This window comes from Chaetodon trifascialis, chromosome 11 (assembly GCF_039877785.1).
Source record: "Chaetodon trifascialis isolate fChaTrf1 chromosome 11, fChaTrf1.hap1, whole genome shotgun sequence".
NCBI lineage: Eukaryota > Metazoa > Chordata > Actinopteri > Chaetodontiformes > Chaetodontidae > Chaetodon > Chaetodon trifascialis.
In genome coordinates, this window is record NC_092066.1 from 8,474,297 (window position 1) to 8,492,029 (window position 17,733).

Consider the following 17,733-nt stretch of genomic DNA (forward strand, 5'->3'; position numbering starts at 1 on the left):
GTTGGGACGCTGTGTAAATAAAAACAGAATGTAATCATTTGCACACAAACTGTGTTTACTGACAACAAAGTGTTCCTGAGCTCATCTACTAATATCCTTTATACAATCATGTGTTCACAAAGTGGTGAACCTCGCTCCATCCTTGCTTTTGAACGACTGAGCCTTTCCAGGATGCCCCTTTCACATCCAATCATGACACTATCACCTGTTACCATTGAACCTGTTTACCTGTGGAATGATCCAAACAGGTGTTGTTGGAGCGTTCCACATCTTTCCCAGTCTTTAGTTGCTCCTCCCCAACTTGTTTGGAACACGTTGCTGGAATGACGTTTATGAGGTGAAACATTAAATATATTGTCTCTGTGGATCAGCAAATTCTCACATTTGGCTTTATTAATCTTTTACACAGCATCCCAACATTTTTTGAATTGGTGTTGTCGTATTAAATTAACTTTTGATCAATAGATATCATATTCCAGGTTTCCAAAGTACAAAGAAAACACATTGTCTCACTCACTTCTGGTGCTATCTTGTCATGCAGGGAGTTTTTATTGCATCTGCTGAGGTTTTGAGGTGTCACCTCTCTGATTTTTGTTGCTATCCAGTAAAATGACTATAAAACGTGCTCCAAAGCACCGAGTAAACAGTCTTGTTCAACACATTTTTAAACTGCTACTCTTTGATTTTTCAGCAATTCAAATACATCTGTCGTTGTGCTCACTAACAGCTGTTTCCTCCTTTGCAAAAACATCGAGGCGCATCAGAATCTTAAGAATGGGGAAGTCATCTTCCTGAGCCAGAAAATTAACAACATAAAAATACCCACAAAAATGGCGACAAGCTTGAATGTGACTACAGGTTGTTGTGAATCAATACACATATTAATAATAATCTCTTATATCAGCATATCTTGCATGATTTCTATAGAAGATTTTAAAAATATAGAAGATTTTCTGTAGAAAATTTCTCAAAATTTGGCCAAACACCAAAACTACATGACGAGCTGCATCAGAGATGAGAAAATCAGTTTCCGTCTAATGTGAGTGAACTGACACTGTAATACTGTGCTGTAGTTATTCCTGCTAATATAAAAGTTGCTGTAAGTATGTTCAGGCAGGCCGAGCGGTTCTGATATTTTCCTCTGCAGCAGCTGTACAGATGTGAATACACAAACACATGCCTGATGTGAAACGGTCATCTGAAACACTTGAGGGCTGAGTCAATGGAAAAACTCCACATGGCTGGCTTCTTTGCACAACACGCAGACATTTTTCAGTATCTCCAAAAATACAAGTACTAAAGCATAAACAAGAAAAACACTGAGTGGTGCGCTGGTTCGCGGCCAACGTAATCGCAGCCAGAGCAACCGACGCAGCGCAGCCAGGTCTGAGAGTGGGATCGAGAGCAGCACCGTGACTCACAGCACAACAAAGAAAAATACACATTTTTCATTTGACTTTTCTGCTGTTTTTCAAAGAGAGGAAGCAGCGAGGTTGATGTTGGCCGTCTCTGCAGCCAAAAAGACTGAGTGTAACACTGAGCCATATGTAGAACGTCTTCACCCAGCCTGTCTCAGACAGTTGACAGAAAATGGAGTCAGACACTTCAAGTACTTGTGTGTGTTACTCTTGTGATGGAGCCAAAACCTGCTGTGAAAGGAGAGCTTAACAAACATCCATTATGTGAAAGAAGACACCCAATCAGACGATGGTCGGTCGCAGGCGTGTTGTTACCATTGGCCAACGTATCCCTTGGGGACATGTACTGTAGGAGCGGTGTGAAGCAGTTTGACGAGGTGGTTAAGCCTATTCCGGTCAAAGCAAGTATGGCCGTATATATAAAACCACTTAGTGACAGAAACTCCACTGCAGCTCCAGAGCTGTCATGTTTTATGCCTAAAATCTTTTTTCATTGACATGCCGAGTTAATAGGAGCTCCTTCTATAATGTCTGCATAGCAATGTCTGCACTGGATTTGTCTAATAAGTGCCTGTTACAGATGGAAGTCAAGGCAGCTGGAACACATTTTGATGTCCGAGCTTGATAACAAATGGAGCCATGCAGTAGTTCAGGCAGGGACTGAGGGAGTCACATGTTTCATATATCATCCAATCATATATTAAAACTTTCACGTCTGACACCAGGCGGCCCATATTAGCACTCTTTCATATCTGCATACACCAATGCTGAGCACTGGATCCCTGCTGCTTCCCGCACATGTAACCATCCACCTCCCAAACTGCTTCTTGTAGTCAGATTTATGTCAGTGTTTGTGCACGTTAATTCAAATGTTGCTTCAGGCTCTGCCACGGATAAGATATGGTTACAGTGCAGTCAGTGTGGTTGTGGTTAGGTAACTCAATTATGGTTAAAACTGAAAAAAAAAAACCAACAACAATGGTTGGTTAGCAACAGAGCGCTAACTCTACTCTCCTACAGGAAGGTCAGAAGCACCCCCGTTCACACGTATGGACCCAAACACACAATGGGAGTTATTGCGAATTTAGGCAATTTGCTACCTCTACTAAAAGACTCAAAAGCCAAAAAGTCTAAGAAGACTTTATGGACATGTCCTCTGGCCTGTGGGACCAAAGACTTCTACTCCACTCGACCACATAAAAGAACTAAAAACAAAATGTAGGAAAGCTGATTGTTGACATAAACAACATCCAGATTCTCTCTGATATCACTTTATCAACATACAGGGAGGTAAATGAGAAAAACTATGCGTATACTGTAAGCTTATAGAAATAACTGCCCATTCGTAGCTTAGCATGTAAATTATGTAAATGCTCCTGAGAGACGACAGTGTGCGTGAATGCACCGTTGCTGTCCGCCTCGGTACATCAAGGCCTCATTACTCCCTGCTTTGGTGGCTAATGTTGGCAGCAGACATAAATTATGCCTGACAGAACTGTGGAGAGTGAATATAACTCATATAGATACTGGGCTATGGAGACAGTTTGTCTGCTCTTTGATAATGAAGGATGTAAGACTGAAAAACAAAACTTATTTTCAAACTCTTTTATGATCTCATGTTTAGTTGCATGTATTGTTAGATCTCAGTTAAAAACATGCTGATTTGCACTGAGCTTGCACCGTGTGAACACATGCCTGCGCTGACTGGTATGATGTGCTGCAGCAGACTCTGTCTTATCGTTATCACTCTCTGTATTTCAGTCATTATCAGCTGAATCAATGCGAGCGTTAAACAAAGAACTGCTCTTTAGGGTTTGTTCAGCCGACCTGCAGCTGACCTGCGCCCGCTCCCCCCCGCTAACGCTCTCAGCACAAATCCTCATGGCATGCTTTACGCCGGCCCCTGCTGGGACGCAGTGATTTGTGCCGTGTCTGGGAAGCATTCCCGCCTGCCTGTCATTGGCTGATCCTGGATTGACCCACCATCCTTTCGACCAGTTACAGATCTGTCCTGCAGACTTCGCAGGTCTGGGATAAGATCAACAACAAGTCAAACCAGCAGTGCTCTGTGTCGTATTATCTGTCTCTCTCTCTCCTTTTGTTGCCCTGTTGTTAACTTTTTTCTTCTTCTTTGTAAACCTTTAATGTTTTCTCCCTCTCCCCTCCTTTGACTCACTCTTTATTGAAAACATGAGCGCGTAATCTTTCATTAGGACGACATGCATGCATGCATGCCCTGGAGGGGCTTGTAACAGGCAGGCATTCTGAAAACATTCTTTTCTGGTAATAAAGTCCCCGTAAATTAAAACCACTTGCTGTTTTGCTCCCAAAAATAAGTCGGGCGAGGAATGCGACTCCTCAGCTGAAAATAAAACTGTTGACAAATGTTTCCCCTTTGAATCAGAAAAAATAAAGCATATTAATAAAAGCAGAAACAACAACTGAGCAACATGGAGATAAAGAAAGCAGTTTATCTTTGTGAAATCACCTCCACTTGAGGTTGTATTTTCTCTTTTGCTGCCCCCCTCCTCCCCCTCTCTGCTGACACAGCACAGCCCGAGCACGGACCCTGAAGGCCCACAATGCCCACTCCCTCTCCACCTCTCTCTCTCTGAGTATATAGGCCTGCACTGAATAAACTTCCAGTAGGGACACAGGAAGTGGCTCAGCACCTTCTCAGGTTTGGACATACTCCCAGTGGAATAATAGACCTCTTGTGGAAAGCAGATGTCAAAATGAGTCAAGGACCTCATTCCTCTCCGCACATACAGAAACCAGGACAACATATTTCTCTGCCAGGACGCAAGTATGTGTGGAAACTACAGACAGATGACAAATGGAAGGAATAGGTCAACATTTTGGAAAATACTCTATTATTTAAACTATTCAAACTCTCATGACTGTGTGATAGCTGGAGCCGGGGGTGATTTGAACTACACTGATTCTGTTCAAAGCACCGCTAAAGCTCACCACCTGACACCTTTTATCTTGCCTCTTTGTCCTGCACTGAAATATTTACACCTAGCTAGCTGTTTCTATCTGCTTCCAGTCTTTATGCTAAGCTAAGCTAACCACCTCCTGGCTTTAGCTCCCTATTTAACACACAGACATGCGAGTGGTATGAATATTTCTCTTCCAACTCTCACTATGAAAACCAACAAGCATACTTCACAAAATGTTTCTATTCCTTTAAAAGAATGACTAAATTAGCAGACAAAAGACAAATACAGATGAATCCACATCGGCCACAAGGAGTCACTGAATGGTTTGATGGGTATGATCATATGTCATGGCCTTCACAGTTACCAGATCTCAGGCTGCTGTTTTTGTGTAACCCGTCTGTACCGCAGCTCCATTCTGTTCTTGTTGTGTTATATGAGAAGTAACGTGACACTGATATGTTTTGACATGTGTCAAGTCCTCCTTTAAGCCTCGCTTCTGTGCAGCTGCTCAAAAAGTGGTCAAGTAGCCGAGGAAAAAGCACAGATGTTACAAATAAATAACGTGCTCTGTAAATCTTGCCTGAATTGCAAAAATTCTTTAAAAAAAATCTGGTTTGCAACCCAGAAGATTCTCCAAACTCTCCTCCTCTGGTAAAGAAAGTCAAATACAGGCGGCTGTAGGACATGTGTAAATTGACCGTGATGACACACAATGCGGACTCCTACTGCACCCACACTTCCTGACATACGACTGCTGAGTGCCTGGATGACACACATGCTCTGAAACACCTCTTAAACCAGAGGAACCGCTGTGACCGTTTCAACCCAGACTAACTTGATCTCTGCTCTGGGACAGAAGCAGGAGAAAGTTATCAGGAGATGCTAATACATCACACTGAAGTTATGGTTCTTCACAGCTACGCAATCAAAGAAAATACAGAGCTAAAAGAGCACATGATTCGATTTATGAGCACTGAATTCAAGCAAATGGTCAGTACAGATGGTGTGGTGGAAAATATAGAAAGTAAAGAAAAGTTATTTTGATTAACAGAAGAGAGTATCATGACTGGGTATGAAAGGGGCATCCTGGAAAGGCTCAGTCGTTCACAAGCGAGGATGGAGCGAGGTTCACCACTTTGTGAACACATGATTGCATGAAGGATATTACTACATGGGCTCAGAGACACTTTGCTGAGTGGACACAGTGTGTTTGCAGATGATTGCATTCTGTTTTTAATGTTTTACACAACGCCCCGACTTTCTGGGAGTTTGGGTTGCTTGCAGCTTAAAAAAATGCAGTACTTGATTTCTGTTCTCACATTGTCCATGAATGCATTCCACAGAGAGACATGGATTATTTTGTTAAATCACTCTCCACAATAAGCACTCAGATATTTGTGCCAACATCTGAAAACAAAAATTTAAATACTTTATTTATGTGCATTGGACAGAGGCACCTTCAGGCATATCAATCATCCTAAATGGAAAGTTGGCCTCATCTTGATGGACTACTCATGCTGAACGGTCTTTTCAGACCCAGTTTAATATCTCAGAGAAAAGTTTTGGGTTCGTTTTCAAAAGTGGGTTTTGCGTATTTTGCTAAAATCTCTCTTGGAGGAAATGACAGTGTCAGGAGATCCGCTTCAACTCAAGGAATGTGTTAATGTAACATTTCTGAACGTGCTGCTCGCAGCTGGGGAGTGACCAACATCTGGCCAACGTGTATAACTTTTATTGCCTGATGAGTGGGTGAGATTGTGAACCTGTCTGGAACATTTGGATGTGAGAACCACAGACAGTGAAAGAAATCGGCAGACTCATTTCATTTGGTTTTAGACCAAGTTGTTATGTGTGTTTTTGTTCCAAGTGAAACAAAAGTACACTGAGATGCTGATAAGGTTGCAAAGTCAGTGCACTGGCCAGGAACACCCAGGATGCTGCGGTTACCCTTTCCACTGTATCCCACTGCTGTTAGAGCAGAGGAATAAAAATGAAAGCAGCAGCCAAAAATAAGTTAGTTTCTGGGAAACGAGGTGTGGCCTTTAAACCCTGCGGATTATTGTAGGTGGGTTCCAGCCAAGCAAAATATTATATAGCAAGAAAATATTCTTTACGCAATAATGCAGAGAATTAATGTCACTGATGTGTCATGAGGGATATGAACCAGTGGTGGTGCTCTTTTAAGTTCACAGCTGGAAGTCAAGAAGTCACTTACCAAACCTCTTATAGCCAAAGGACTGCACCTCCTCCTCATCAGCAAAGTCGTCTGGAAGGAGACAGAAATAAATTAATTATGAATCAGAGATATGAAAAGCTATGAAAGGTTATAGCATAGTTAATCAGTTTAAACAGAGACAGAGCCACTACATTAAGTTACGTACGTGTTTAACCATCTAAATGATTAAATTCATGCACAAAAAACATTATTTTCCAGAGCTCTCGCAGTCTTCATCAGCAGATGGAGTTTGCCCAGTTTTCTGCAAACTCAGCGAAATGTTTCTGCTGATGAAGACTGTGAAGTGCTATTGAAAGCTCAAGTGAAATGCTGGTAAGAGGAACTTGAGTTATTTTATATCCAACTACTGTTCCCAAGTGAACTTTCACCATCAGTTTCCATCCTGTTCTTCCTCTTCAGATGCTGTATTCTTTTTAAAATATCAAATTTTCAGAGCTTGTACCAAAAAACACAGCCTGCCTCGCTCAGATCAGCTCAGCTCTTTTATATAAACTGGCTTTTTCTTGCACTTGGTGGGATTGGTCCCACCTCCCATGGCCTGACAGGCCCTGAGTGACGTCTCCTCTTGAGCAGCGCTTGTGGGAAAGTACTTTGCCAACATCAAAGCTTTTTTTTCTGTGTCATCATCCATGGCCAGTGAAAATAAAGAAAAACCACATGTCGCAAGGATCTCCAGAAAAAAAAATCTCTTCATCCATAGTGCCAAAAGCGAGGAGGTGTGGCAATATGACAGCAATGGTTGCCCACCAGAGTAGTTTGGCTAATTATCATGAAAACAGGTGAATGAAAGCTAATGCTTCTTTTTTGTGCATGTGTCTGCCTGAATTAAATATGTAGTCTGGAAAAGCTCAGAAATGACTGTTCCTGGGGCTGTAAGGAAGCCCAGTGACAGGAAGCAGAGTGAGTTAAGAGGTGACAAGAACGATCCAAACAAAAAAAAAAATCTGAAAGCACACGTTATGAAAAGAATTTGTCCTTCCCAATACCCCCAATACCCTGTTTCCTGTTTGTGTTTCTAAGCAACATGATGTCCCATTGCAACGGTAATGTAACTGTAAGTATGTCTGGCTTTTCTAGAGTTTCTCCAGGAAACGGAGTCCATCACAGTTTACCCAAAGGGTTGAAAACTGACCGGATTTGAAAACAATATGAAAACAGATGAGTCAGGCCCAGTGTAATTTGTGTAATTTGGATTTTGGGATGAATGTTGCTGTATGGAGCCATGATACTTAAAATGGATTGCTCAACATCGCAGGAAGAGATCCCAGCGAGCACTGATTTGGTGATTGTTCAGGTCATAGGACGTCAAAGCATCTTTGGTAAAACTGGGACAGATTTTGTTGAAAAAACACTTCGTAGACATTAAAATTAACTCTGGGTTAGAAAGCATTTTAATGACTGTATTTCAAGGTACACCTGCTCTACACTGACATGCAGTCATTGAAACGCTCTTGAAACAATTATCATGTCTGGCCATCAGACATCTAAGAGACCAAATTTAGCTCAGCTACACATCTTTTGGCACGCAAATCACTAAATAAGTGCTGGGATTGATGACACACTACGATACGTCGTCATTTTTAGGAAAACGGCCGCTAACTGCACTCTTATAGTGTTTGTCCTTGTAGTGGCCATTTGTCCATAATGAAAAACACGCACATTTGACATCAGAAGGCCACTGATGGACCAGAGGAATGAGCAGCCAAAAGAAGTCCATTGTCTCTGTTGTTACTCTTTTTGGTTTTTCCAGGACTTTCAGCCACATCTCAAGGTTTTCATCATGAACATATTCTATGTACTGCTGAAAGCTCCAGGGTCAATCTATCTGTCGGGGTCAAGTTTTTTGGGCTACTCGCCTTCCTACACTTATATAAGCCTGAGGTGTCTGCAGCGCCACCCAGCTTTTCAAAAACAAAACAAAGCACTAGAAAAAGGAAACACCAGGAATAGAAATAAAGCCATCCCACGACAGTCCCTGAAAAACAATAACATGATGGTGCTCGTGTTAAGCCCCATCGTCCCTCACTGCAATTACAGTAGCAACAGGAAGTGGCCAACATGCCAGTCACATCACAGATTTAGTGTGAGGGCAGAGAGCTGTTTACACTCATGCCCACAATGCGGAGCTTTATGTTCGTGTTCTCAGATGAACCACAAGGTGGCAGGAGTCATGTGGTGTTTACACAGCGTGACAAGAGGCCTGCGTCTTGACCTCACAAGTGCCTTTGGAAGTGGATGAGAAAGCTCACACAAAATTACACAACTGAGGATCACGTCTGAGCAAATTTTGTGTAAAGCTTTATTTAAAATGAGGAGTTGATGCCCACTGATCACCATGACGCACGCACTTTTTGGTTTGTTATTCTGTGTAATTTGTTGAAAGGCAGCGTGTCATTGGCTGAGGAGTCCACCACAAGAAAGCAGTTCATGTACGGGAGTTAAGCCTGACTCAGTATTTCCTTCTGAGCCTCTGAATTCTTTAAGCCAACCCAAACGTTTGATCCATTACGCACCAGCGCAACATAAAACTGGAAAGAAATCCGTTTAAAACCCGCCAAAAATAGCTTTTATGACAAGCACAGACTGGCTGAAGTGGCGCTCTCTTAATCAATCCATAATCATGCGTTTTTGGCTCTGTTGTGAGTCGCTCTGTTAGTGTAGGTTAGTGTTTGATGCGCAGCGGAGACCAGATGCAAAGAAAAAAAAAATCCCAAACAGTCCTTTAATTGAAACCAGATGTCAGACGCGAGTTGTGGCCCACGCATTCCTCGCGTCTCAGACTGAGAGAAAGAGGCAGAAAAGTGACAAAGAAAGTGCGAGAGGAATGTTGTGCGAGCGGAAAGTAGATCAAACGATCATCAGTGCCACTGCGGTGCGCGCCTCACATCATTTCTGGCTAATTTAGGCGCCTGAGCGAGCCTACCTTTCATTGTGGTTTACAGGACTCTACCGTTGTGAAGCTGTTGTTTGAAGTTACATCCACAGCATCGCAGTGGCATTTGCCCAAAAGCTCCCTGTGAGCGCACGGCACCTTGGATGTGCGAGTATCCCAATATCCACTGTCTGTGTTGGAGTAGTAAGAAATATCAAAGCTCCATCCGTGACTCTTTGCTCTGCAGACGATCTCCTACAGCGCAGGTAACTTCAGCGTCACACCTCAGATGCTGCGGCACAAAGAGGGACTGAACTTTGTTGCAAGCGGGGAACGCAAGTGGGAGTTGCAAGAGCCAGAGGAGGAAAAAAAAAACTATCTTGTGATTTATCTGGTAGTTGGGAAAGATGCCGAGGTGAGGGTGTATCCCAGTCCAGCTCAGCACTCCGGTGGTACCCGCAGCGGTGACCGGAGAAACTGGAAAAGTGTGCAGGAGTCCAAACGTGAGAGGAAGTGGTGCGCCCGTAAGGCTGCTTGGAGAAACCACGTGTTCCCACATCTGTGCGCACCGTGTGCACCCCTGGTTGCCCTCTCTCTCTCTCCCTCCCTCTCTCCCTCTCTCTGTTTGTGTGTGTGTTTAACATTGCGCACAGTTATGCCGAATAAGCGCCAGTAACAGTGTCGCTGTGAACTTTTATAGTATGGCACTGCCTGACAAATCAAAGATTATCAGACATAAGTGAGACCAGGTTTCAGCTTTATTATCCGCATGTGGTGCTGCGGTGGGTGTCAAAGCCAAAGCAGCCATGTATTGTGTTGTCTCACATTCACATCACAAATACACACTGGGGCATTTTCTTTAGGTACGATTTTATTAATGGAGGATTAATTGTCATAACTGCAATTCGAATATTGAATAGAGGGACGAGTCGGTCCACAGAGGTGCCTAAACCTGAATTTTATTCCCTCCTTTGTAGATTTAATTTTGATTGGCTGGGTTTGATGGGTTAGAGTCAACTGAGTGTAATTTAATGTGTACTGAAATGTTAGTTTTGGTAAGGATTTCTCACAAAGTGTGGCACTTTTATTTTGAAATTCGGCAAATTTAAGTTTGAATTTCAAATACATGATGATGATTTATACACAAATATGCAATTCCCACTAACAGAGTTTGCATTAGCCTATTTAATCCTAAACGCTCTTGCAGAAGAGGCGTACATTAATATTTTTGTTAAGTCAACATGATGAACACGTTAGCAAGCACTTGCCTGTTTACACATCTGGCAGACAACATTAACGTTAATTTGGAGCCTTGTTTCCGGTGACCTGGTGAATGTAACCCATTATTCACTCTCTTTTAGCTCTATTTTTGGTCTCCACCAACTAGTTAGTGTAAAGCAGGTTTGTAGGGCTTTTTCACTGAAATAAGCTGCCTGCTGTACAGCTGGAAACAACGCTGATAAGAGGAGCAGGAGTGAACCAAAACAGCAAAGTTATGAGCCGTAAAAGCAAAACAATGAGCTGAAAGATGCTGGTTTCCATTTCTTACACACTTGATGCTCATTACTGAGGAAATATCTGCTATACATCCTCTATTGAGCTTTGAGCTGCACTGAGACATAATTTACATCAATCCTGTTCCCTCAAACAAAAGTCTCAGACCTGCTGGTTCCCAGTTCTTAACTGTTTCATCCATTACTTCAGGTCTCTGTAAAGCGGTTTATCCTCAGCACCTGTTTATCTCTTCAGTTCAGGACTCCACGCTTTGATCGGCACCACTCAACTTAACACAAGCCCACATTGTGAGCTGGTTATATGGACCTGCTGCGACACTTTGAAGTTTATAAAACTCTCCAACAACTCAAACATGCTCTCACAGAGATGTTGATCAAACTAACAAGGATCAATTCCTAAAGACCAGCATGTGCAGAATGATGACTGTGATTTGCATTAACTCCTCTGTCAGTGATTGGGTGCTTGTAGCCTCAGACCTTGTCATTGTCAACTGCTTTATGTTTAGGTCAACCATGGGAGAACATGGGATCAGCGTCTCTCCCCGCAGTGTTATGAGAACCAGGTGCTGAAGGTGTCAGAGGGGCTGCAGGCTGAGCTGAGCTGTTTTCCATTATCATCTGGTGAGGACCATATTTTCTGGGTCACAGCATGCAAAGAGGGCACATTTTTTAGGTAGATGGGGCACCAGTGAGGAGATGGGGACAGAGGAACCCTTTCACCCCGAGTCCCTCACGTCCAATCAGGAGTGGAGATGCTAACCTGCTTCCTGCTGAGACGAGTGTTTCCTTTGACCAAAAATATTCTGGATTCACATCTGGATATAGATCCAAGAATGGCTGGTGGTAGTTCACACATAACAGACTGAAGTTACCAAGCACTTCAAAATAAGGGCTTTGTGATCCTGGGTTGGTTGAATATTTACGTGTTAAGGATGCAGCTCTGCAGCAGTTAGCGCTCAGCACATGGCTCCGGTCGAGCAAAACAATCTCCTCTGATCCTGCGATCTGCTCTCTTCTCAAGTACATCATAATAATCCCACTGACAACGTCCCTCACCAATCCAACGGCAGAAACAATATGAAGCACAGCTCACTGTGATGACACCACTATTGTGCATGTTAGGGCTGTGTGTGTGTGTGTGTGTGTGTGTGTGTGTGTGTGTGTGTGTGTGTGTGTGTGTGTGTGTGTATGAATCTTTAATTGAAATATTTTTGGGACAAATAGTACATTTTCGTACAATAAAAATAAAAAACTTCTCTGCACCTCATATGAAAGACGTTACATCACTTCCATTTCACTTCTTTCCCTCCTCTGTCGTCCAGCTTTCTGTATAATAATAATAATATGTCTGATCTTAACTGTGCACTTTGGCCTCTGAACCCGTCTTATGTGACGTGTGCTGGCACCACATATCAAACAAACTCACTTTTCCCACGTGTCTGACATGACTAAGCAAACTCTTATGCAAAACAAGCGTGTTGAATGCTGGATTAACAGGCATCAACATCAAGCAAAGACTGTAATAGGATAAAGCTCGAGTGGAAAGAGCATAAATAGACTTGGCCTGATCAGGATAACTTCACAACTGCTGTCCACACGGAGCATTTTGTTTATTCCTGCAGTGGAGACGCACCGTCACTCATCTACTGGTGAGTTTCTTCGTTGTGACGGTCACTTTGGGTCTTTTTGATTAGGTATAACCTTGAACTTGGTGTTTTACTACCATTGAATGTAACATTTTAATCAATGTCATGATAGGATGTTATCAAAGTGAATATCATATCGATAAATTGATGTTTCTTATCATTTGAACTGCTCATTATGCTTGCTTGCTACTTTTAAGTCATATTTTGGATTAAGACTGAGAGTTTCATCAGTTTGTGCCTCTTTAAATGTATTTATCGTTCATAGTAAAACATTTATGTGTTTATGTAGCTCTTGCGCTCACTTTAGTGCCTCTTAGAAACAATAGATAGATGTGTTGTGGAATAGGATATAACAGAGCTGAGTGTCGCAGCAACTTAAACCCATAATGAAGTAAGTCAAGTGAGTACATCCTCATTTACTGCAAATCCCTGCTCGATGCCAACTTGTGTAAATCCTCTGGGGAAGGGTCTCCTGTTAAGTGAGGCGGGCGGGTTTAGCTCGTCTACGGGTTACCGAATTAACATGTAAACACACACTCTGATATGAGAAACGTCTCGAGGTTTCTTGTAATGTTTTTGGGACTTGGTGGAGTCTGACCTCCTGACACAGCAGATGGTGCAGACACAGCTTGCCAAGTTTTCAAGCTGAGGTGAGCTCTGTGATGTGTCTTATTAGGTGTCTCACCCCCTGCCGCTGACCTCCTAATGGTATCGCTTAAGGTCAGGCTGCTATCAGTCAGTCTGATGAATAACAAATGTCCACAGAGGAGACGAGAGAAATCTTTTACGTTTTAAATCTTTGACTGAAACTTTGTCAGACATGGAAGAAAAAAAAATGCTCCAGCTGTCCAAATATTCACCTCACGCCACAGAAACTGTTTTAAAGTTCACAATATGATATTTAGATTCTACTTATCATGGTATTACTGCACATTAAAGGCTTTACTGAAACACATCTTTGTCGTCAAACTACATGTCCGCGGTCTAGTTATCCTCTGACATATGAAGTATGTGGGACATATGACACTGGGACATGGTTTTCAAGGTCCAGGCAGATGTGTAGCACCACCAAGTGGCAGACCTACATATGGCCATGTGCGGTATTGTTGATGTTTAATCATGCTCAAGTTCAAATCCTATTAGCCTCCTGGGCCAGAGCTGATAGCGCCTGTTGTTTTAGTTTCCCTATTTAAACACATTCTGCGTATGTGTGAACTTGTGTAAGCGGTGAGCTAAATGTGTTCATCCCACAGCGTGCTCGTGGGATTCTGCACCAGTCATAACCGCACTCGTCATGTCTTTTCAGACTGAGGTTTGACGTCCAAGACACAGACAGAGCACAAAAATGAAGCTCCTGCTCGGTGTGGCTGTCCTGGTTGTGACACTGGGGGTCCTTTACTCTGCCCCAGAGGAGCAGCCCTCAGGCCTCTCAGAGGACACCTTAAAAGGTGAGTCAGTCAGTGTCAACACGCAGCTCTTGATTGTTTCATTGAATTATTTTTTGCAGAGTCAGTCACTTTTTCTTGTTTTTGAATGTGAAAAATTTGACAATGTAAGTGTTTATAAAAACCTCTCACCCAGTTTTTTCCCTCCTCCTCCTCTCTCGCAGTGTTGTCGATTAATGGTGAGAAACTTGTGGATGAGGAGGTGAAGAGAGCTCTGTATGGTGTGAAGCAGATGAAGGAGGTGATGTGGAGGAACGAGCAGAAGCACGAACACCTCATGAAGTCCCTCCAACACAGCAGCGAGAAGAAGAAGGTAAGTCCAGCATCAACCTTTCCTCAGAGAACAGAAAGAAAAGCAAGCAAATGAAAACGTTTCCCTTTCTGCCACCAGGGGGCAGCCCAACTGGCTAAGGAGGTGACTGAGAAGCTGGAGGAGGCGGAGGAGCAGTGTAAAGACTCCCTGCAGTCTGAGTGGGAGGAGTGCAGACCCTGTTTGGAGGACGCATGTAAAACCTTCTACACCTCCACCTGCCGCAGGGGATTTGCCACCTTCCATGCCAAAGTATGAAAACTATGATTTTCTTACTCTAACCTCCAAACTCTTGAAGCAGCGTAGCCAAAAATAACAAAACTGTACTCTCGTCAGGTGATACATTTTTTGGAAACAAATCCTTTGCCTTAGTTTGTGCTGTATTCTCCATGTTTACATAGAAGATCACCCGAAATAAACTGCACGAATTTGTGATGAATGACAGTAACACAACTAACAGATGTGACTGAGTGGCAATCAAAGAATCAATAATCGATTGATCATTTTAGCCCTTTTTCATGGAAAAGTGTCAAATATTTGCTGGTTCCACCTTCTGAAATGTGAGGATTTTTCTTCTGCTTTTCTTCATTTTTCACATTTTTGAAAAACATTTTATAGAGTAAAAAAATAATGAAATTGCGGCAAAAATCAGTAGATTAATCAATAATGAAATGAATCGTTAATTGCAGCCCTACTCCAGGCATTCACTCTGTCAACTTCACTGAATGAAGTTTAGTGAATATAACTGCATGTGTGTGGTCTATATGCACTACAGGCTTGCCACCCAACAACTCATGTACCCGACATACATCCCTCACACTCTGAAGACATCTTTAAACAAAAGTCAATAACAATCAATGAAAGGTATCTAGCATTACGAGCTAGCTTAGACTACTGGTAATTCAAAGCACATGCTATCCCCAGAAACTGAAATAATCCTGCAAAGTTGTAAAATCTGAAATGTAATAACTGAAAGGAACTTATATGGCATCGTTAAACACATTTTGAGGAACTCTGCACATCAGAGAGCTCTTTCTGAACAGGCTGACTGACACCCAGCTTGTCTCACACTGCCAGAGCTCTGCGCTGTGTTAACGAGGTGGAGGCTTCAGTCAAGCACCTTCAGGAGTCCTGTCCAATCAGCTGCTGTGAAGCAACGAGCTCACTCCCTGGCTTTCCTTTCTAACAACAATTAATGATAAAATATGGCTGAACTTGCAGGAGTGGATTTTTAAGAAGACAATGGAACTTTTTTGTGGAAAAACCACATCAGTAACACATTATTAGTCAAAGTAGAGTGTTTTAAACGCATTTAAAACATGTCTGGAGGGGATATAAAAAGGTTGACATCATTTTTTGTTGCAGAATTTTCTTTTTTTCTCATTTTGTACCCTGGTAATCCTCTTGACCCTGAGGTTAGTAACCGCAGCCTTAGACAAGCATAAAATAAACTTACCTCCATGCTTTTCATGCTGTAGGTGGAGAACTTATTCCGCAGGGTGTCTCGGCGCTTTGGCCCCCGGGAGCCTGGCATCACTGCAGGGGACATCCTGGTGAATCAGGGCCCTGACAACACCGACACTGAGGTTATCCGCATCGAGGATTCCTTCAACCGCCTGATCAGCAAGGTAGGAACGCTGGTGGACCGCAGCATCGCCCTGGTTTCCAGAATGGGCACCAAGCTCGACAAAGTCCTCCAGAGTGCTTTCCTGAATGACACCGACGCCCTGACGGAGGAAAACCCCACTGATATCTACAACCCCAGCCGGGATTCAGGCTTCCTGCAGGGTGTGGGATTGGAGGAGGTGCTGGACTCCTTCTTCGACTTCGGCAAGAGTGTGGTGGACGAGTTTGGAGCTGTGGTGACCCAGGTGTTTGATGACCTCCATGAGGCCGTGGAGGAAGAGAAGAAGAAAGGTAGGAACAATGCAATAACAATAAGCAACAATACACATCTTAAAGCAACGCCATTCAAAAAACCCCACTAATCTAATTGTTAAATTTTTTTCTCTTTGGTGCAGCGAGGGAAAATTTCCCACGTTTCCTGCAGAACAGGAAGTTGTGCCGAGAACTTCGCAAGCAGACCTCAGAGTGCTGGCGGCTGCAGAACCAGTGTGAGGCCTGCCAGGGAGCCCTGCTCACAGGTGACGCAGCACCACCCTCACAGCTTGTGCTTACTCCACCTTTTCATACAATAGCTCATCTGACCGCTCCTCCTCCCGTCTCCAGAGTGCCCCAGTGTCCGGGAGCTGCATGTGGAGCTGGATGAGGTTTCCCAGCTGCTGGATGTGTCCAAGGAGCAGTATGAAGAGATCTTGTCCATCGTCCAGCGTCACACTGATGAAACAGTCAACTGGCTTAGCAACATGGCGGCGGAGTTGAGCTGGGTGGCTCAGGCTGCGAGCAACAGCAGCACTCCTGACAACATCTTCCGTGTCACCAAGGTGAGAAACGAAGGAATGAACGCAAAGTCTGTGATTTATCTGCAGCAAATGTGAAGCTTCAGCAGTCAGACAAATCAAGTAGGAATCTGCCAACGTTACAGTCTTTTTAATACAAAACTCACTCCAGTAACAAAAAAAAGGACATTTTCTACTAAAAAGACTGGAACTTCAGAAACTACCTGCGTGATTTGGCCAGACTGCTTCAGATAAGTTTAAGAATATATTTTCATCCTCCATCGTTTACAATAGAAAGGACAAAAAAATACTTCTTTCACTCTGCAGGTGGCGCCAAAGAGCCACGATGAACAGAACGTCTCTGTGACTGAGACCAAGGTGGAGGTAAGCATCCTGAACTCCCCCCCACTCATCCTGTCTGTTCCTGGGGAGCTGGAGCTGCAGGATCCAGCCTTCATCCAGTATGTGGCCCAGGAGGCTCTGAACAAGTACAAGGAGATGGTCAGGTGAGAACTGAATGACCTCCACAGTACCGTGAATGACTGGTCCCAGCACAGACTGGTGTCACCCATCAACTCCTTCTAATCTTTCTGTCCATTCACTGTAGTTTTATTTTTAAAATGTTGTCATTAGATACTGAGCTTCTGACAAATCTCACATCAACACATTCTGTTTTTTCAGGTATGAGGACGAGTGAAACTCATTTCTGAACTTCTGCCAGCACTCTCTTTGAGAGCAGAACTAGATTTTGTTCCTGATTTGTAGCGTCATCTTGATGAAATGTAAATACTCTAAAGCTGAACCATGTCAATCACTGCTATTTATTGACTGCAAAAAGAAGAAATTGTACTTTGTATCCATAACTCTGGTGTAAATAAATAAAACAAATAAAATACAAGTAGGAGTGACTTACTTAAAAGTGCCTAAAACGATGAAATGCAGACGCGTTCC

The 17,733-nt window shown here is 43.1% G+C and overlaps 2 protein-coding genes across 2 annotated transcripts in view; one reads left to right on the forward strand and one right to left on the reverse strand.

Moving 5' to 3' along the window:
* LOC139338778 (collectin-12-like) overlaps positions 1 to 9,914 on the reverse strand; it is a 40,440-nt gene extending 30,526 nt beyond the window's left edge. Inside the window, exons 1-2 of the mRNA XM_070974041.1 lie at positions 9,520 to 9,914; positions 6,576 to 6,626 (exon numbers count right to left, since the gene is read on the reverse strand). Coding sequence (XP_070830142.1) covers positions 6,576 to 6,626; positions 9,520 to 9,526 — 58 coding nt within the window. The 5' untranslated portion in view covers positions 9,527 to 9,914. The remainder of the gene's footprint in view (positions 1 to 6,575; positions 6,627 to 9,519) is intronic.
* Positions 9,915 to 12,529: 2,615 nt separating this feature from the next.
* On the forward strand, positions 12,530 to 17,292 carry clul1 (clusterin-like 1 (retinal)). Its single transcript, XM_070973466.1, has 8 exons — positions 12,530 to 12,631; positions 13,935 to 14,076; positions 14,238 to 14,386; positions 14,465 to 14,635; positions 15,862 to 16,300; positions 16,405 to 16,527; positions 16,613 to 16,827; positions 17,110 to 17,292. The coding sequence occupies exons 2-8, from the start codon at positions 13,974 to 13,976 to the stop codon at positions 17,290 to 17,292; spliced, it is 1,383 nt and encodes a 460-aa protein (XP_070829567.1). The 5' UTR covers positions 12,530 to 12,631; positions 13,935 to 13,973.
* The last annotated feature ends 441 nt before the right edge of the window (positions 17,293 to 17,733 follow it).